The following is a 21,536-nucleotide window of genomic DNA, read 5'->3' on the forward strand; positions in this document are numbered from 1 at the left end:
ATCTTATCCCAACGAAGGGGATAGAGTAACTTCGACGAGTTGGAACCTTTCCAGAGGAAGGAGTAGAAAAGCCCTTCAATGGACTTGATTGTAGAGGTAGAGAGGACAAAAATGCCAGACCAGTAAGTTACATGGACTGGAGAACCGATCTAATGAGGGTGAGATGGCCAGCATAGGGGAGGAGCTTGCCTTTCCAAAGCTGAAGCCTCTTTCTTAGAAGGTCAATCATGGGGGAACAATGATGAGAAGAAAGCCTGGAGGAGATGAGAGGAAGACCCAGGTATTTGACAGACAAGGAGCCCAAGGAGAATCTTGTGATCCCAAGGAGATGGGCCTGAGTCTCGGCAGTAACACCAGAGAGGAAGAGGCTCGACTTGAGGAGGTTGATACTGAGACCCGAGAGACTTTCAAAAGAATGGAGAGAGGACATGCTAGTGGAGATGGAAAGGGGGTCGGCCTTGGAGAAGATCATAATATCATTGGCAAAAGCAAGATGAGAGAGCAGAGGGGATTTGCATTTCGAAAACTCAAATTTTTATTACTCAATATGCGGAAAATAGACTTTTAAAACACCTAACTTGACTCTTATAAGGATTCCAAATCAATCTCTCAATATAAGTAAATAATCGACCTCAAAACAAATTTCTTTCTAACCTGCCGCCAGCTTCTAAAGTATCCGAAATTTACTTGAACCCGTATTCTTATGGCTAAACAAATCACTAAACTAGTACCTAATGGCAGCTCTTGTTGACCCATTTAATACTAATTTCCTGATTAGAAAATTACTCCCAAGTACTTTTCTGAATTCCCAGACTACCCCCTGTAGTGTCACCAAGCCCTTTTGGGCCTCCTAGGCCTTGGATCCCCATAATGGATTATATTGACTCAGCCTCCCAAAGATTTGGCTGCTGGCATTGTAGAAAACTCCTAGGCTAAGGACCTTAGAAATTCAACTAAGTAGAACAACTCAACTAAGCCTCTTCCCAACTATATGGCTCGGCTGCACAGTTCCTGTTTCACCATTCACTCTGTATACAACTAAACTAGATATTAACCCAGAATCCCAGATTCATGATGGCCCATTACGAAATAAAAGGCCAGACCCCAAAATTAAACATGGCCATGGGTCTGAATACATCAGATTTGGCTTTTAATAAAATAGAGTGTCAACTTCTTTGTATATTTAATGATCTCTTCTTTTTGAAACTTGGTTGTGTGAGGGACTGTCATCATATTGCATCTTCAAGCTTCAGAAATGTGCTTTCAACCGTTTTCTTGTTCAAAACCTTTGCGCACAGTCATACACAGACAGCTGCATAGACATATTTTTCAACAAATTTTCATGCACAATCTTTTGTTACGTATGAACAAGAGAGGTAAAATGTAAAATTACAAATTGCAATGGTAGACTCTCCTTGCAGTAATGTAGTGGCTTTAGAATGGCTGGAGAAACATGATATGCTTTGGAAATCAAAACCCAAAAGATCCATCCCATTCTCCAAGCCTTTTGGCTCATATTGGGTCCAAACAAGGTTAATGATGGTAGATAGTTTAGTTGGGCTCAGATTTAAGGCATGGATAGGTTTTATGGGCTTTGGGCTATTTGTTATTTATTCTTGGGTTATTTGTTGTTATTAATTAGTAAACGGGATTAGTGGTCAAGTCTTGTCTTTGAGTTAGATTAGAATACTTGAATAACTTTTAATATTTCTGATTAAGTCAGTATAAGAGAGTGATTAGGAGTCCTTTATGAGTTTAAATAGGAATTTCTAAAGGTTATATATAACATCCCTATCAGTTAGACATGTTTTGAATAATAAGATTTGAGTTTTTATCAAGAGTTTTTGAGCTGATGAGCTCTGCAAACATGTGTGAAGGCTCTTCTTCTGGCCAACTACTTTCTCCTTTATTTCTCGTTTAGTTCTGATCTTCTCTGTGATCAGGTGATCCCTTTACTTTATTCTTCCTTCATTATTCTTATTCTCCTTCTTCCTTCTATTGTTATATTATCTCTTCTCCTTTTCTTCAAATCGATTTCAATATTCTGGATGTTTATTGCTGAAACTGCTTTTGAGATTCAATCTGCTAACCTGAATTCTGTGAATCTTAATTTAATTATTTTTGAAAAGGGAGAAAGAAGGCTGCCAGGCTGCATAGCGTATTAGGAAGTTAGGTGTAAAATGTTGAACTTAAAATACTAAAATTATTTATCCTTAGTATTAGTTTTAAGGGCTAATGTGTAAAATGAAGAATTTCCTATGAACGGGTTGGCTATAAAGATGAAAATTATTTGCTTTTATTCTTAAGTATAAAAGCAAAGCACCATCTGTAGGAAGAGAAAGACACAGCCTTATCCTCTTCTCCTCCTTGATGTTGGACGAAGGGAATAACACCAGAAGCTGGATAGGAAGATGGAGTGGCAGGGACAACAGGTAGGCACTAGGCACCGTCCTCTTTGTGGTCACAGTGGCAATTGCAGCGACAGCTTCTTCTACTACATCTTGACTTCGTCCTCCCTCATTCTCTCTCTCTCTCTCTCTCAAGCCTGCACCAAATGGCCCACCCTAAGCAGATGAGGCATTCAACCTGTATCTGGAAGCGAAGATGCAGAGAAGGCCAAATTCGTCTTGACATAATTAATCGGAGGCTTGACTATTTATTTATATTTTTTCTAGTTTTTTCCCGATGTACTAATCTATTTGCTTGTGGTCTCAGCCATATGATCTATTAGGGTTATAGGGTTGAGTTCTTCTAGGGTTATTAGCTTGTAATGGGGAGGGTTATTTGAATTTTGGATGGGCCTCCAGACCAGGGTTTTAAGTATCAGTAAGTATCGGTATCGGTAGGCATCGGAACGATACATACCGATACGCTACAGGGAATTTTTGGACCCTCTTTGTGTATCGGTGTATCGGTAGTATCGTATCGTGCCATACCGTATCGGTCCAATACGTACGATACTCCATGATAAGAACTTTTGAAAACATAAAAATTCCTGTAAGTATCGGTACGTATCGGTGAGTGTCGATACGTATCGCACTGTATCGTACAGTATCGTACCGATACATACCGATACGGTACGATACGGCTACTTAAGTGTGGAATGTGCCTTTTTTGTTTGAAACAAACACTTCAAATTCTCTTACCATTTACTAACAGTTTTCTACATTTCTCTTCTTTCTTCCCTCTTGATTCACACACCTTTTTGGAGACTCCAATAGTAGATTGAAGGAAACATTGTGGAAGTGAATGGTTCAAACAAGGAGAAAAGCATAGTCCAATAAGAACCTTGAACTTGAAAGTCTTGAATAGTAAGTTATTGAATCTTTACTCACTTTTTTCAACTTTGACCTTAGATTTTCAAGCTTTTTTACAAATCTAAGGTTCATCATACTTGGAATCACATTTTGTGCATCATTATTACATGAAATCATTGGATTTATAAGGGTTCACACACTTTTTTCAAAAGAAAATGAGGGTTTCAATTTTTTTTCAAATTTCTTAGATCTACTCATGCTCAATGGTTAAAAATGTTTTGATTTTTTATATGTTATGTAAAAACAAGTGTTCTACAACTTCTGTGGGAAATTTTGATTTTTCTCAAAAAAATGTATTTTTTAATTTCCAAATTAATTAAAAAAAAAAAGAAAAATCCAAAAAAAAGAAACTTTTTTTTAGAAAATTTAGTTCATTCGACTCTTAAAAATAATGTCATAACTTATAATTACTAAATACATGATTTCAAATGAAACCCACATTTTTTCCCAAAAAAAGTGAGAGTTTCAAAATTTTTTTTTTTTTTTTATTTCTTAGATCTACTCAAATATATTGGTCCACACTATATTGATTTTTTATATGTTCTTTAAAAACAATTAATCTACAACTTTTATACAAAAATTTAATTTTACTAAATAGTTTGTATATATATATATATATATATTTATTTCAAAATTAATTAAAAATTAAGAAAAATACTAAAAAAATACAATTTTTTTAGAAAATCCAGTTCATTTTAGTTTAAAAAAAAATTATAATTTACTTGGCCAATGACCATGATGTGAAATTAGATGCACATTTTTTTCCCAAAAAAGTGTGCATTTCAAGTTTATGTAAATTTGAAAAAATGCAAAAAATTCTTTTTTTTTTTTTCTTTGGATGCATCTCATTTTAGTTTCTAAAAAAATACTATTATTTACTAAATACTAAATCAATAAATATGCATATTAAGTTTCATTATGTATCATTGTAGGAAGATGGCGCCTAAAGAACGTTCTAGGGATATTGGATGGGCTACAACCGAGAAAGTACAAGGCAATAGGTTGTGTACAAAATGCAATTACTGTGATACTATCCACCAAGGAGGTGGAATTACTAGACATAAACAACATTTGGCTGGAGGATTTTCTAATGTTGCCAAATGTACCAAGTGCCAAGATGAAATAAGCAAAGCAATGAGGAAGAACTTAAGGGGAAGTAGAGATCAAGTAAAAAAAGCTGTTGAAGATGATGATAGATTGGTTGAGAATCTAAGGGATCATGAGGATTATGAAGGATCCAATATGGAGGCAGAGGATGAAGATCAACACCTTGCACGAGCGATGCATATTTCAAGGGAGGAAGCAAAAGAAAAACAATGGATAGCAAAACAGCTGAGAAGAAGTCAATCTGTAGGACCTAGGCGTGGTGGCCTGATGATTTATAAACAAGGTTCTGGATCTAGAAGTTGTCCAAGTGTAGATATTGGAGGCACTGTGAAGGGCATGTTTGACAAATTTGCCTCCAGTGGTAGAGGTAAGGGGAAAAGGAGCCAAGAAATTAGAGATATGAGAGATGCACCATACAAACATCATGATGAAGGGCAACCAAGGATTGAAGAGGCTTTCAAACCAAAAACATTAAGAAAATTGGGAAAGCAATCTCTAGGTGATTCCACAGTTCTATGATTCCACCTCACAAAGCTAAGGATCCGTACTTCAAGGCTATGGTCAAGGAGATTCAGACATGTGGAAAAAATGTGAAGCCACCCACACCCCATGAAATTGCAAGGCCATACTTAGATGCTATTGTGAAAGAGGTGGATGAATACATTGAAGAGTTTAAATATAAGTGGCATGAATATGGAGTGACCATATGTGTGATGGGTGGAGTGGACCGACAAGGATGTCCATTATCAATTTTCTAATATATTGTGGTGGGAAAACAATATTCTATAAGTCTTTCAACGCATCCTCAAATATCAAGTACTCAAATGTATTTGTTTAAAATAATGGATGGAGTTGTTCAGGAAGTTGGGCCAGATAATGTTGTCCAGGTTGTGACTGATATTGCCTCCAATTTCAAAAGGCTGGTACTTTACTTATGGTGAAGTATCCCACCTTATACTGGACACCTTGTGCAGCCCATTGTATTGATTCGATGTTCAAGGACATTGGTGAAATGAACAAAGTGCACACATTAGTTTCTGATGCCAAGATGATCACCAACTTCATCTACAATCACAGCTGGGGGTTGACATTGATGAAAAAGTACACAAAAGGTGACTTGGTGAGGCCCGCAGCAACAAGGTTTGCAACAAATTATATTGCACTTGATAGTATTAAAAAACGGAAGGAAGGGCTAGTTAAGTCATTCACCTCTAATGAGTGGTTCAGTAGTAGATATGCAACCACTGAAATTGGAAAAGCTATTCAAGACCTAATCACCTCAACAAAGTTTTGGGAAAGGATATACCGATTTACTAAGATTATGCAACCACTATTTGTGATACTTAAAGTAGTTGATGGTGACAAGGCACAGACGATGGGAAATATAGTGCACTGTATAGAAGTTGTCAAACAAAAGATAGAAGAGGAGAACCCAAAGTCATTTAAGGCATTTTTCAAGATTATAAATCGTTGATGGGAAAATAATTTGATTCAAGACCTTCATCGGGCAGGTATTTTCTCAATTAAATTTATAAGTGACTTTATTAGTAATTTAATATACTTAATCGTTAACAATAAGTAATATGTAACAATGTCAATGTGCAACCTATTATTTGAATCCGGATCTGCACTACAAGAACAATTTAAGGTTTAAGAAATATTTGATGGAATCTTTGAAGGATGTTATCAACAAGTTAGCTCCTAATATTGATTCAGCCAAAGAGGCAGTTGAAGAGGTTAGTAGTCTACTAAACTTACATATTGAATCATTGATTAATATTTAATACATTAAGTGGCAGATTAATATGTTAATACATGTATAGGTGAAGTTGTCACACCCCGTTCACACAGAACCGGACCGGTGACAGGGTTAACTCCGGTTAACCCAAACCTGTCAGGATCATCTGATACAGTATCCAACCACAACATACACACAACTAAGAAAATGTTCAACAGTTCAACGGAAGACTTAATTTACCTGTAAATATCCCCGATATACTTGATACCCAAATTGTAATACATAGTTAAATACATGTGGGCCTGCAGGCATGATATTTACACAAAAAGAATACAATTTACATATTAAGTATACAAAAGGGATCATCAAAAGAATAAAAAAGTAACCCTGTATGGAGTCACTGCTGTGGTCCCACAGCATAACCCTCGCACGTGCAATCCGTGCCGTGCTCATAGTCCTCGAGGACCCACCAATCTTCCTCGGGGAATTCCACTGTGGGGCCCGACCCTTGATCCTCAGGCTGGTGACTTGCAAAATCGTCTAAAAGAGGTGCACAAGTGGGATGAGCTCACTAACTCAGTAAGTGAAAAGGACCACACAACAGTCCACACAACAATCACAACCATATGCACTATATGCTATGCAATTCATTTTAATCACATCCATCTAAACAACATTACTAAGTCTTTGGTTTAGTGCTACTACAACCACAGTGCGCGTATACTCCGGGTACGAGCCGCGAACTCCATCATGCGATACGTCCATAGGGATGTTGGAGAAGGCCCACCGTGAGTACTCGGAAAGTAAAGCATGCCGACCACCGGCTCTCAACATAAAAGTAAATGACAGAAAATAAAAGTGTTCACTCCAGCAATTTAAAAGCAGTACGATTGGTCCTCTTGAATATACCACCGGGGTTGCCGACTGTCCTAATGACCAGTCGGGTGTATGTCTAACCGCCATAGTGACCCGACAACCGCGACCACTACTTTCCCCCAAATGGTAACCCAACACCTCAACCCCTGTTGGGAAGGGTCGTAGCACGAGAAGATGATAATCCTACATCGCATGCTTCTATATGACATAGTACGATTGCATAGTGCCATCGCGTCCCATTCCACGGGCCACCAATGCACTCGTTTTCAAGCTGACTACGACATCTAGTCTATTAATGCAATATGCACAATGATGTCATCATTCATCACATAATTACAGCAGCATTTGATATTGAGAAAGTAAACACAACACAGATGTCATAATAATATGAGGATGGTTAAACTACATATAATTTGCATGATGACATGGCTAGTCTAGATACATTTGAATGAATGCCAAACAAGCCTTAAAATAAGGCCAAACGTCCTCTTCCCACTTACCTGTTGTGTACAAAGATTCACGTCCGGTACGGGTGAGATCCGGTGCGAAAAGCGTAAGTTTTGGTGAACCTATCATAAGTGAATGGGGTTAGCATTTCACCACTTTGGGATCAAACTAACAAGACTTGATGACAAAATCATGTTTAGAATCCTAAAATAAGGTCGCACGTCCGTTTTGGGTCCATTCGGACGGACAAATCATGTTGGGAGCCTCTCGGGTGGGTCAGACAGCCCACCTATCTTGACCCACCGGTCATGACCGGCGGGCAGGTCGGCCCGCCGGTTGGCCCTGAGGCCCTGTCCTCTCAGGTGGGTGCCCTCAGGCGGGCCATTTGGCCCACCAGTCTTGGCGGAAAAATGCCATTTTCCCCGAAACCTTCCCCAACCTTTGGAGAATCAAATGAGGCTTTTCCAAACCCATTCTCCACACATTCAAGGTCTCATAAGATGGTTCTAACCTAGATCTAGGTTAGATTTAAGGAATGGAAGCCATCTTACCTTCTTTGCTCAAGAACTCGTTCAAAAACCCCAAAATCACTTCAAATCACCAATGCTCCTCCAACCGTGGAAACACTTCTTCCAATCCTTCAAAATCAACACATAAACCATCTATTAAACCTTAGATTCATCATCTCAAGGGGGATCTACAAGATCTCAAGAACCACTACCCAAATCAAGGGTTTTACTTGGGTATGGTGAAAGTTTAGGGAATATAGCCTTCGCTCACCTCTAAATGTAGATCTCGTGTTGGGGATCACTCTTCCGGCGTCGGAATGGGAAGATCAAGCCTTGGCGCCACTTAAATCCATTCCTTCTTCCTCTTCCTCCCCTTTCTTCTCCTCTGTTCTCTTTTCTCCCTCCTTTTTCTCTCTCCTCTTTACTCTTTTCACCAAACACCCGAATGTCATAAATGAGAAAATGGAAAAATCATAAATGTTATTTATACTTTCTAAAACAACTAAGTAACCACATGGGTGGGTCACTCAGGTGGGCGGATGCGCCCACCTGTGACCGCCCACCTGAGGGCCGAAAATTGGCCAACAAGTGGAATTTTGGTGGAATTCGACTCTCGGCATGAATCTCACTCTCGGCACAAGATGTATTATACGTATGCGCTTTAGGATACGGCTACATACCAGCTTTATCCGTACATGGCCTTATAATATGTGCATGTACACGGCTTGGGTACACCCGTCTCCTTTGGCACTGACTTGGACTTATCTGGCCAACCGGTGTTCAAAGTCACCCTTGCCATCATAGTCCACAGGGAACCTGCCTTAACCCTCTCCGATTCAGGTCTTGCATGGTCAAACCGGGTCAACCGTGTAATTAGACCGGGTTTAAAAAGTAGGGTATCACAGATGTACTTCCGGGAGGCCACTTATAGGTTTGCTGATCATTTAGCTATCCGTGCTAGAGGAACACAACGCCCTGGTAATTTAGGCTTAGTCAGCTATCCTTGTATTTGAAAATTATTTCAAACTCCTAATGTTGCAATTATCTTTGTACAACTGATTGGTGGATGAACTATGGATGGAGCACTCCAAACTTGAGGCCAATCGCAATGAAAATATTATCATGCACGACATCCTCAAGTGGCTGTGAACGTAACTGGAGTACGTTCGGATTGATATACACCAAGCCTCGGAATCGTCTGAGCTATGAGAAGCTGGAGAAGCTAGTGTATGTGCACTACAACATGAAATTGAAGATAAAATATTTAGAATTAGAGAAATCAGGGGATGATATTGATGTTAACGCAATTGACATCACCCACATACTTGACGAGGAAGATCCAGTTAGGGGATGGATTGAGGAGACTGAAAATGTTTTAGTGTTGGACAAATTATCTGAAGATCGACGAGAAACCACACCTGATCCCATTATAGAAGACCTCATTAGAGATATAAATGAAGATTTTAAAAATATTGTTGATGAAACCCAAGCACCATCAACTATGGAAGAAGATGATGATAGCTCCAATGATAGCGATATTAGGATGAGATCAAGTGCTACATATAGTGTAACTCAACCAGATAGTGATGATGATGATCAAGACAAGGATGGTGCTGGTGCTGATGATGATGATGATGATGATGGTAATGATGATGATGACGATGACGATGGTGGTGGTGGTGGTGGCCAAACTTATGTACCAGTACATTTCACAGAGGAGGCTGCATTTACACATGCAACCCAAGATAGTCATCATGGTGCTCGCACACAACCAAAGTCTTATAGTCGGAGGGATAGGCGATCCCACAATCCGAGTGCTACTGATGCATTGATGAGTAGGATGGAGTCAATGAGCATTTGTTCAGATCTCGTTGGTTCCTCATTCGGACATGGACACCATGTATCTTCAAATTCATCTTCAGGCTATGGATATGGAACTTATACAGGACAATCATTTGCCAATCCATAGCAGTACAGAAGTTCAGATCACACTGGTTCCTTATCCGGACATGGACACGATGTATCTTTAGGTGCTTCTTCAGGCTATGGATATGGGGCTTATGTAAGACCAACATTGGCCACTCCTGAGCAGTACAGAAGATTCTACAATGAATGGGAGACCCACTACCATAAATATTTCGATTGGGGTAAATATTATGCCTATATTCGACAAGTGCAGAACATCATCTTAGTTGCTCCTATTAAAGAAGAAGGTTCTAGCTAAGGATTTGAGCCACCACGACACTCTTCATGGCATTCATCACAATGGCAATGGCAATGAGGAAAGAAAAAACTGTAAGAAACCTCATCATTTTGAACATTTTCAACTCAATATATTTGTCTATCAATATGATACCCTCTACTTAAGTATTTATGCATTCTACATGTTATATATAGCTTTTTTTAACTGTTTTTTATGCCAAAGTGTATAAAAATGTGTTCCCTATCCATTTATGTGCATATCTTTAGCGTATCTTAGCGTATCTCCGATACGATACGGTACCCTCCTATACGTATCTTAATTTTGACCGACCGATACGGCGACTGATACTTTAATCCTTGCTCCAGACAGAGGAAGAGAGGGGGTAGGAGAAGAAAAGATGAGAAATGTCCTCAGAACCCTGGGGACGGAGGCAGCAGGAGGGGTTGGTGGGGATGTGGCGGTAAATGAGGAAGGATTGTGTAGGGAGGTAGTTGAGTGGCATTGCCAGACAGTGAAGCTATGGTGAGGGATATGGCCCTTGAACCAGGCAAGATTGCGTGAAGGAACCACAGGACCAGAGGATCTGACGAAGGACTAAGCAGAAGCGGAGGAGAAAATCCCATTTGAAGAGGGCAACCAAGTGCATTTATCTTCCCTTCCTCTATGCCCAGGGGGAGCGGTGGGAGGGAGGACCAAAGGTCAGCCAAAGGGGGGGAGGTAGGGGAGACCAGCCTAAGGGAGATAATATAAAGGAGACCAAAGCAGATTTGGGGAGACAAGATGAATAGATAGTCCTGGGAGTGATCAGGTAGGAAAGGATGCTGAAGGGTGCTGGGGGTCCATCCAAAGGGAGGTGGACTGGCCATTGCCAATAGTGAAGGAGATGGCATTGAGAGCAATGGGTCTGAAGCTGATAATTTTTCTCCAGATCCAAGAAGCATCAGGAGGGGAAGGAGCCATCCAGAGAGAGTTGTGCTTAGCCGGGTAGGAATGAATCCAATTGACCCAGTCACTTTTTTTCTTAGACACAAATTTCCAGATGAGCTTGAGGACGCCCACAGAGTTAACCTCTTGATTCTTCTAGCCCCAAATCTCCTTCAGCCCTTATCCCAACAGAGGAGCCGGAGAAACTTAGAGGAATCAGAGCCCTTCCAGAGGAAGGAGCAGAAAATTCTTTCAATGGACTTGATCATGGAGGCAGGGAGGACAAAAATGCCAAACCATTAGAGGTACACGGTTTGGAGAACCAATCTAATGAGGGTGAGACGGCGGGCATAGGAGAGGAGCTTGCCTTTCTAAAGCTGAAGCCTATTTCTCACAAGGTCAAGCATTGGGGAGCAAAGGTGGGAAGAAATCCTAGAGCAGATTAGAGGGAGACCCAGGTATTTGATAGGCAAGGAGCCTAAGGAGAATCCCGTGATCTCGAGGAGAAGGGCTTGAGACTCGGAAGAAATACCAGAGAGGAAAAGACTTGATTTGAGGAGGTTGATACTGAGACTCGAGAGAGTTTCAAAGGAATGAAGGGAAGACATGATAATGGAGATGGAAAGGGGGTCGGCCTGGGAGAAGATCATGATGTCATTGGTAAAAGCCAGATGAGAGAGGAGGGATTTGCATTTTGGAATAGGGGATATGAGATAGAGGTCGGTAGCAGGTTGAATGGAACGAGACAGAACTTCCAAGGACAGGGAGAAGAGAAAAGGAGAAAGGGGGCATCTTTGCCAGATGCCACGACCAGAGGGGAAGTAGCCTGCAGGGCTTCCATTAACCAAGACAGAGAATTGGGGGGGAGGAGATACAAGAGTGTACCCAATGGACAAAGGAGGTAGGGAAGGACATATGGAGCAGAACTTTGGAGATAAAGTCCCAGCTTAACATGTCGAACGCCTTGTGAATGTCAATCTTGAGGAGGGCAGCAGAAGAGTGGGATTTATGGTCAAAACCGCAGACAATCTCATGGCAATGGATGATAATATCCGCAATGGTCCTTCTTGCAATAAAGGGGGATTGATTAGGGCTCACGAGAGAGTCAATGACTTTCTGAATCTTATTGGCGAGGATTTTGGCAAAGAACTTGTAGAGAAGATTATAGAGAGAAATGGGTCTGAAATCATGGAAGCCACACCTTCTTTTTTGGGGATGAGGCGGAGAAAGGTATTGTTGATTCCACTGATCTGGTTGGGGTTGAAGAAAAAACTCTGGACTGTAAGAATGAGTTCATTGTGAATGATGTTCCAGCTGGAGGAGAAGAATCCCTTACTGAAGTCGTCCGGGCCGGGGGCTTTATTGGCTTTGTGGGAAAGGATAAGTTACATAAAAGCCCCAAATCCCCTGTTACTCTCCCTATATACATAACTCATTGAAAGCAAATACAATAATCATACATCAGAAAATATCTCCTCTGATCTGGTCCATGCTTCACCTAGCAGGCCCTCCACCAATCTAGAATAAGGTCTTTGAAAAAGAGATCCCACAATGGGGTGAGCTACAACAGCCCAATGAGTAGAATATACTTTAAAATTTTTCAACCCAAAACACATAAAAATCCGACTCTCTAAATTTTTCAACCCAAAACACATAAAAATCCGACTCTCAATACAAGTCTATGCACATATAAAAACTTATTCTCAGGTCATCGGGTTCACACGCACTTCTCACTTCACACCATACACATTTCTCATCATACATACACTACCACTTCATTTCAATGCCATAACCACCTGCAGTGGAATGGCCACCATGTGAAGTCCCACTCCTTCCCTCACTAAGTGAGGGTGTCCACCGTACCCTCACTCCTCCCCCTACTAAGTGAAGTGTGCCATAACTCATAACGTACCAATTACACTCACTCCCTCCCCAGCTAAGTGAGGTTCCACAAATCTGCACACCCACACCTTCCCCCGCTAAGTGATTCACCACACACAATTATCACAGTACATTATAATTCCATTCAAGTAAACATAACACTATAAATCTCAATTTTTCCATTATCTCACCGCATACAGTAAAGTCATTCTTTAATAACAATCACACATACATTATAAAATCCACAACAACAACAAACAAAGCCTTATCCCAAGTTAATGGGGTCGGCTACACGGATATATATCATAACATCCAAATGGGGAATTAACTCAAGTAAATCCCACACACCTCGATTCTTATGGTAAAATGTCATCATGATAACCACTCAATACTCGTCAATCATCCCCTGGTAGAATACATAATAAATTCTCAATAACGGACCATGGGGTGAACACACCATTACTCTTACAGTAGGGTCATGTTCTAGGGAATTTTGGTCATATTTATTGACAGTTTTAGGAGACAGTTTCTTCATATAAAATGTAGATTATCGAGTCGTGAATCCAACACAAGAAGAATAACCTCAATCCGGGTCCGGATGAGAAAGTTATAACAATTTTCATGTGGTCTGTCTGTCTAACAGAGCCGAACCGCCTGTTCCCAAGCTGGTAGACAAGCGACGAGCTGGCAGATTTAAGTGGCTCACCAGTTCATGCCCATAATTGGATTTTGAGCTCAATTTTTTGGTTTTTGAGTTCAAATCTTCAACTCCAACACATGCATGGCCTCTCTACATGAAATCTAAACAAATAAACTACATATCTCACCCATCTAACATAGTTGTACCAACATGCATCATGATTGTAAAATTCCCACTCTTGGGTTTCTTACCAAACCCACACTCTCCCACTTGGAAGCCAAATAAATCTGAACTCAAAAATGTAAAAATGAAATAAAGTTTCTTACATAACACTGGATTTGTAATTTCTTGACTAAATCTCTCCTCCTTCCTTCAAGACTTCATGCGTGCAAGCACATAACTCCAATTTTCTGAAACTAAAATGCAAAGATGTGAATCCTCTCTTCTAATGCTTGATCCTTGAATCAGAGAAGAAATCTCCTCTTCCAACTTAGTTCTTCCAAAGATTGTAGATGAACACTTCAATTTCCTAAGAGCTCAAGTGTGAGCATAGGTTTTCCCCTTTCTTTGTTTAACTCTCTCGCTCCTCTTTCTCTGCACAATAAAATTAGAGAATGTGTTTAGACTAAGCTTGAGTCTTCCTTCCCTTTTGCATGGTTTATAAATTTACAACCATATGCTATATAGGCTAAAATATAAGAAAACTCCCTTATTTTGCAAACAAAAGGACTTGAACTCAAGGCCTCCCCGGTGCAAGTCAATTACACGACCATTGGGCCACTAAGCCCATTATAATGAGATAAAAGCTTATGACAAATAAATAAGGAAATTGCTATAATATTCGTCATTTTGAACAAGTATAATGCATACATATATATACAAGCATACACTTTAACAAATTAATATATGATAACATGCACAATCACACATGCTAAGCATTCTTAATATAATACTATTAAATCTATAACATACCCAACTGAAATATAATATAATATAAGTTTATCTTTGGTACTCACGACCTCTCAAATCTTGTAGCACCTAGTAACCACCCATTATCACTAGGTATCCTCTTAAGCTTCACCTTACTTTTGTAAGCAAGGATATTATTAAAGGTTCTCCTGCACACGGTGCAAATTCCTAAACCTAGGTATTTTTTAAATACCCGGGGTATAACATATATTCCTTGGCATCCTTAGGATTGCAGTGATTACTTGACAAAAGCTAGAAAATATAGAGCCAAACTATCTTGACAAAGGAACAAAATAGAAAGAAAGAAATGGTCAACTTAATCACTACCATCTCACTTTCTTAGGTAGATGAGGGATTATCATTGGCCAACTCTCTTGGTATAAGTCAACATGTAGTGCCATTTGAGGACTAGTTGGATTTTTTTTTTCTGGATGAATAAAATATATTAAAAGGAGAAGAATATACAAAAAGGGGGGAGGGAGCCTCACAAAGAGACTAACAAAAGGGCAAGCCCTGTCAGATGAGAAACACTACTATGGGATACAAGCCGTCATGGGGGGGAGGGAGAAGAGATGGTCGAAAGAGGAAGTCCCCAGGAGACAACATTGAGCCAGTTATTGGGGAATCTCTAATTGAACGGTGGGGGAGGTAGGCGAGCTTGGTGCTAACATCAATGTAGATGGCATTCCAAATCTGGTCATATGAGCTAGAGTTGGACATCCATCTGCGAAGATTCCGCTCCATCCAGAGGTGGTTAATGGTGGCACAAAAAGCAAGTTTTCTAACAATGTCACATATGGTGGGCCCCAAAATGTCATATCAACCCAGATCCATTCTCTACTGAAAGGGAGGACTCTCCTACTAGAGGGCCAATAACGACTGATGATTTTTTTCTAGATGATGGAGGAGAATGGGCAAGAAGAACAAATGATCAACATCTTCAATGCCATTCCAACATAGACAACAAATGGGAGGAACTTGGATGTGTCTGTAGATGAGGTAGGAGTGGGTGAGAAGACTATTAAAGCCCGCCAAATGGTAAAGCTATGGCGGGGGAAGCTACTAGTTGGATTTTTAGATGACCATGTGAGGAAAGTGGCCCCTTGGTGATGGGGCTAGGTTCATAGTATAAGACCATTAATAATAGAAGATATAATAATTGGATCAAACCCCAAATTAGGTCGACAATGAGGTCACCTAATTTTGACTTGAAGGTGAAATTTCGGGTAAACACGGAAATTTTGACTGAAATTGTGTTATTTTCGGGTTGGAGAAATTGAGGTTATATAAGCCCTACGAAAGATGAAGGTAGGTAGAACATCGGGACCAGATGAGATCCCAATTGAAGTGTGGAAGAGCCTTGGAGGACAAGGGGTGTCTTGGCTAACAAAACTATTTAACGAGATTTTGTACACTAAGACTATGCCAGATGGGTGGAGGAAAAGCAATGTAGTCCCGATTTTTAAGAACAAAGGAGATATTCAGAACTGTAATAACTATAGAGGTATAAAACTTATGAGTCATGCCATGAAACTTTGGGAGAAGGTTATTGAAGCTTGACTAAGGAAGGAAACTAAGATAACGGAGAACCAATTTGGTTTTATGCCAGGGAGATCCACGATAGAGGCTATTTACTTGCTAAAGAGACTTGTAGAAGTTTTTAGAGCCCACAAAAAGGACTTACACATGTCTTCATTGACTTAGAGAAAGCCTATGACGGATTACCAAGGGAGCTCATTTGGGATGTCCTAGAGAAGATAAGGGGTGGGAATAACTATGTTGATATAATCAAGGATATGTGTGAGGGAGTGGTGACGAGTGTCAAGACGATAGAGGGTAAAAGTTGCGAATTCCCGATTACTATTGGGCTACACCAAGGATCGGCCCTGAGTCCTTATTTGTCTGCGCTCATAATAGATGACATAATCAAGCACTTACAAAACCCGATTCCATGGTGTATGCTATTTGCAGATGATATTGTTCTGATAGACGAAACGGTGGAAGGAATTAATACTAAAGTGGAGCTATGGAAATCAAACTTGGAATCAAGAGGTTTTAAGATAAGCAGAACGAAGGCAGAGTATATGATGTGCCCCTTCAGTCAGACTAGAGGAGGGGACGGAGTGGTGAAACTTGGGGAACGAGAGCTACCCCAGAGTGAGTTTTAAATATCTGGGGTCCATCTTTAACAAAGAGGGGGATATAGATGATGATGTTGCCCACAGAATAAAAGTGGGATGGATGAAATCGAGAGGTGCGTCAGGAGTACAATGTGACAAAAGAATGCCTATTAAACTTAAGACAAAGTTCTACAAGACAGTGGTACGACCAACTATGACGTATGGAGCAGAGAGTTGGGCAGTTAAGAAGAGTGATTTGACCAAATTGAGTGTAGCGGAGATGAGAATGCTAAGAGGACTATGCGGTAAGACCAAGAGAGATAGAGTAAGGAATGATTATATAAGAAATGAGTTGGGGGTTGCACCAATCCTGGACAAGCTCCGCGAGAACCGGTTGAGGTGGTATGGCCATGTGCAACGGAGACCTATAGAGGCTTCACTAAGGAAGATTGAGTGGATTCATTTGGAGGGAGCCAAAAGAGGGAGGGGTAAGCCTAAAATGACTATTAATGAAGTGGTGAGAAAATACATGCATATGGTGTGGCTTGATTCTAGTATGGCCATGGATAGAGTTTTGTGGAGGACAAGGATCCGGGTAGCAGACCCTGTGTAAGGGATGTTCTGGTGATGCATATTGGATTTTTACCTTATTTGCTTCTCTTAGTTCCTTTTCACTTATTTTTCCTTATTTCATTGCTTCTTGATTCTCTTTTTCATATCGGATCCATGTAGCCGATCCCATTTAGTTGGGATAAGGTTATGTTTTTTGTTGTTGTTGTATTGTGTTATTTCCGGGGTAAGATTTTTGAACCCAGACTGGTGGGGATCCTTTGGTAACCACTTCCTTTGCACTTCACTTATTGTATCTGGTTATATCTTGAGCACATGCAAGGAGTCTTGAAGTAGTTAGGCCATTTTGGTTATGCCATGTTATCCGTTGTTTGTGCATATATTATGTCTTGAGAGTGTCTTTTAATGCATCAAGTGTCCTTTCCTTTCTACACTTTTGTATATTCTTACTTACTATATTTCTATTTTCGTGTAATGGTGCGTCAAGTAGGCAGCCGGCACTTTAATATGTTCAGCAAACCCCCTTTGCATGGATCTATTTGTTTTCTGATATTGTTTTTCTTGGTATCATGTCTTTTCGTCCTTATTTTTCTAGGGCGTTCCCCGTAAGTGACGAGCCGTGTCGACGCCCGTATGAGGTGATAAGTAGGCAAGGGCAAGTGAGAGGAAATATTGCAGCCCAGCAGCATAGGATTAGATTAGCTTCCTGGAAACCCCATTTAGCTGAGTTTCCACTGACTTGCTGGGCTGTGCCTTGTTCCTCTTACTTTCATCTCTTTTTTTTTATTTCTCTTTTATCATTTCTTATTTTCTTTTCTTCTTTTATTCTTTTCTCCTATTCTGTTTGGACCTCAGTTTTCCCCTACTCACAGATCCTTGTAGCCGACCCCATTAAGTTGGGAAAAGGCTGTGTTTATTGTTGTTTTGTTGTTGGTGTTGTTTCTGGGTTCACCTATTGTTTTGTTTCGCCCCACACAAAATTAATGAAATTTCGCTGAGATTTCGGCAAGTTTTTGAACTATTTGTTTGACACGATTTTCCAAGAAAATTTAACCTTACATTGTTGGTCTTAGGTCAGCTTGTCAAATATGATTGTTCAGGTGACAGATGGCATCATTACTCTATTTTTCTAATAGTTTTGGCAGTTCAACCTACTGAAGTGAGAGTTTGCATGGTCATCATTCAGGCACTGGTTTTTTCTAGTATTGGCTGGTTGTTGTTTACTAGTAGACTGTAGACCTTAATTTCTGTTGACTCAAATCTCCCATAGGGTTTGTTCCTGTTTCAATTTGCCACTCCCCTTTTGTTCTAAAACTATTAAATAAGATGCTGTTATCCTTTTTTTTTAAGTTACAGTAGAAATTCATACCTAATGCTGACAAATATACCTGATGTTACTACTTAGGCCTAAATCAACTCTTGGGTACTAACTTTGTTTTTTGTCACCAAATTGCATAATTTGATGTTTTTCAGACGATGACTAACTTTGAACCACTTCATAAGTTGCAAGCACACAATGGCTATATCCTGAAGTGTTTACTTTCACCCGAGTTCTGTGAACCCCACAGGTATAATTTCTGACTGTTTTTGTTCTTTCTTTTTCTTGCGTGAATGGAGACTTTTAGGATTATTGTTGAAGTCAATCTTAAATCTATTTCCACTGGAATTGTTTCTTCTAGATATCTGGCCACTGCATCATCTGACCACACTGTCAAGATATGGAACGTTGATGGTTTCACCTTAGAGAAAACTCTAATTGGTATTTCTTGGATCTGAAATGCTCTATATCTCTCTGAATAACCACTGTTCTATTACTCGAAAAATCATTATATGCTATACTAACCTTGTTATTATTTGGTATTTCTCATTTTGTATTCGCAGGACATCAGCGCTGGGTTTGGGACTGTGTGTTCTCTGTAGATGGTGCCTATTTAATAACAGGTACCGTGCACTAGCTTCAATTTATTAGTTATTTTGGGTAGCTCTCTGATTTAATATTGTGGTCCTTGTTTCTCACATCACTTATATCCCCAGCAGTATTTGACATCTCAATTAAAACCCTTTTTTTTCTGTTACTTTCAAAGATGTTAAATTTGTTAAACACTCGTGTCATTCCCCTAAATCCTTTGAAATTGCACTGTTTAGAGTACAATTCCTTGGAGTTCTGCTCTCTTTCAGTTACATTTACTTGTTTCTTGTGGTGGAGGATTGAAGTGAAACAAAACCATGTGAGGGATATAAGCAAAGAATGCAAATGGGGAAATAGTGATAAGTATTTCCAAGTTTTGGTAATTTCTGGCCTCCCCCCTCAAACCAGCTTTGGTAACCCATCTATTAGATAGCCGAAGCCAAAAATCTGCTAATTAGATTATTCTAACCATCTAATTTGTAAATTGAGTTTTTTTTTTGGAGTTTTACATGCGTGGATAGGAATTTTTCTTGATAGTTTAAAAGCAATGCTGAAGTATGTTGTTCGTATGTCCAAGCTGGTAGAGGGGATGTTCTACCAAAATAGGACTCTGGTCAGCTTAAATTTGAGCTTTCCCCAAGTCCATCTGTGACTAACCAATTGTGAGCCTTTAAGCCTCAGCATCTTGTTTTGTCTCGATTACCCCTCCCCTCCTTTTTGTAGCATCTGGGGGAAGGCATTAGTGTACCAAGGTCATAACAAAGCATCCATTTGCTGTGCAACTATGGTTGATTTCATTTACTTCATAAATGATGGCCAATAGTTGACATAATGTACCCAATTTAGTTATTGGCCGAGCTTCCTGTTGAGCTTTGCAAAGTCTGGCCAAATATCATCTGATTATATTCGTTGTGGTTTCGGAACTCCAGCATCCTATATGTTGTCTCAAATTTTCCCTACTCATGCAGCATCCTCTGATACAACAGCAAGACTTTGGACTATGGCAACTGGGGAAGCCATAAGAGTGTACCAAGGGCATCACAAGGCAACTGTTTGCTGTGCACTTCATGATGGTGCGGAATCATCTCCGTCTTGAATCTGTACCAATGATAAAATGTCAATACACAATGTATAAAAAGATGTTGAATGGTGTTTCTTGTCATGCCTGTGTTTCTTTTTGAGCTTCCATCTTGCTGGGTTCTGTTTATATTTCAGATTTTGGACCCATTAATTTTAATATATGTTCTTTTACTTTGAAATTCCATGCTTCTGCATCTGATAATGCACTCATTGGACGTTCAATATTTAGAAATTATTAATGAGAAACTGATCACTAGAATAACAAAAAACTTTTGTTGTTCCTCCCATCGTGTTTGCTCTCTCTAACTTTTTTCCTGGTCTTTCTGGTCTTTGTATTTTGTTAAATCAAGGAAATCGTTATTTATATATTTTTATTGTGGTCAGTAAATATTTTACGGACCTTTTGCCAATTTTTTAAACATCTCCTTCCAAAACCGGAATGTATTTTTTTTACCTCTTCCAACAAATCATAAGTTCCAGATCTCGCTCGCTCTTTCATTAGCAATGGTCAATATCTTTATGAGGACCTAATCTCATTGAAATAGGTTAAACCTCAGATTAATTTTCTTGAATTTTCTAACCTCCTCCACTGCTCCGCCTCTGTAGCCCCGATCTCACACCAAAACATAACATGAAGGATGATTCCAACCAATAGAAGTGGATCTATACCTCGAATGTTAAAGATGAGCAAAGAAAAAATTGGAAAAGAGGGGGGAAATACTGTGTGTGTGTGTGCGCACGTGTGCACAACATAGAGGTGGGTGATTTTAAAATAGCAGGGGAGAAGGGAGAGTGATTTGCTTTTTTATGGGAATCAGAAAAGAAATTCAAGGTAAGAGACTTTGAGTAAATATAGGGTAGTGAGTGTAGAGGAATGATAGTAGTTGCCCCACTATATTTTCATCTAAATTCTTCTTTTTCCCACTCTTAAAAGTTTTATTCTCAATGGCATCAATGTAAGGTGTCTTTTTCCTTCTTCTTATTTTTTCATTGATTTTCCTTACTTAGATTGGTGACTATCGTCTGTAATACACAATTCTTACCTTTCTTTGGTTCTTTCCCGAGAGCATTGCCTTCTATTATCCTCATTTCCTTCCCCTTGATTACAACCAGGGGTCACCCTTTAAGTTCATGGATTGCTTCCATGGTGTAAGAAGAAAACAAAGTCTTGGGTAAGGCTAACTTGAACCTTGTGCATGGAATACGACAAGGTGAATTTTTCATTTTTCTTTTCTTTTCTTTTTTT

The 21,536-nt window shown here is 39.7% G+C and overlaps 1 protein-coding gene across 5 annotated transcripts in view; it reads left to right on the plus strand.

Annotated features, from left to right (window-relative positions):
- Window positions 1–20,469, plus strand: part of LOC122075858 (target of rapamycin complex subunit LST8) — a 74,391-nt gene extending 53,922 nt beyond the window's left edge. For all 5 annotated transcript variants that reach the window (XM_042641032.1, XM_042641034.1, XM_042641031.1 and 2 more), the window contains 4 exons: window positions 18,775–18,869; window positions 18,981–19,060; window positions 19,183–19,242; window positions 20,179–20,469. In XM_042641032.1, the coding sequence (XP_042496966.1) occupies window positions 18,775–18,869; window positions 18,981–19,060; window positions 19,183–19,242; window positions 20,179–20,306 (363 nt within the window). In that variant the 3' untranslated portion in view covers window positions 20,307–20,469. The remainder of the gene's footprint in view (window positions 1–18,774; window positions 18,870–18,980; window positions 19,061–19,182; window positions 19,243–20,178) is intronic.
- The last annotated feature ends 1,067 nt before the right edge of the window (window positions 20,470–21,536 follow it).

The sequence above is a fragment of the Macadamia integrifolia genome, chromosome 4 (assembly GCF_013358625.1).
Source record: "Macadamia integrifolia cultivar HAES 741 chromosome 4, SCU_Mint_v3, whole genome shotgun sequence".
NCBI lineage: Eukaryota > Viridiplantae > Streptophyta > Magnoliopsida > Proteales > Proteaceae > Macadamia > Macadamia integrifolia.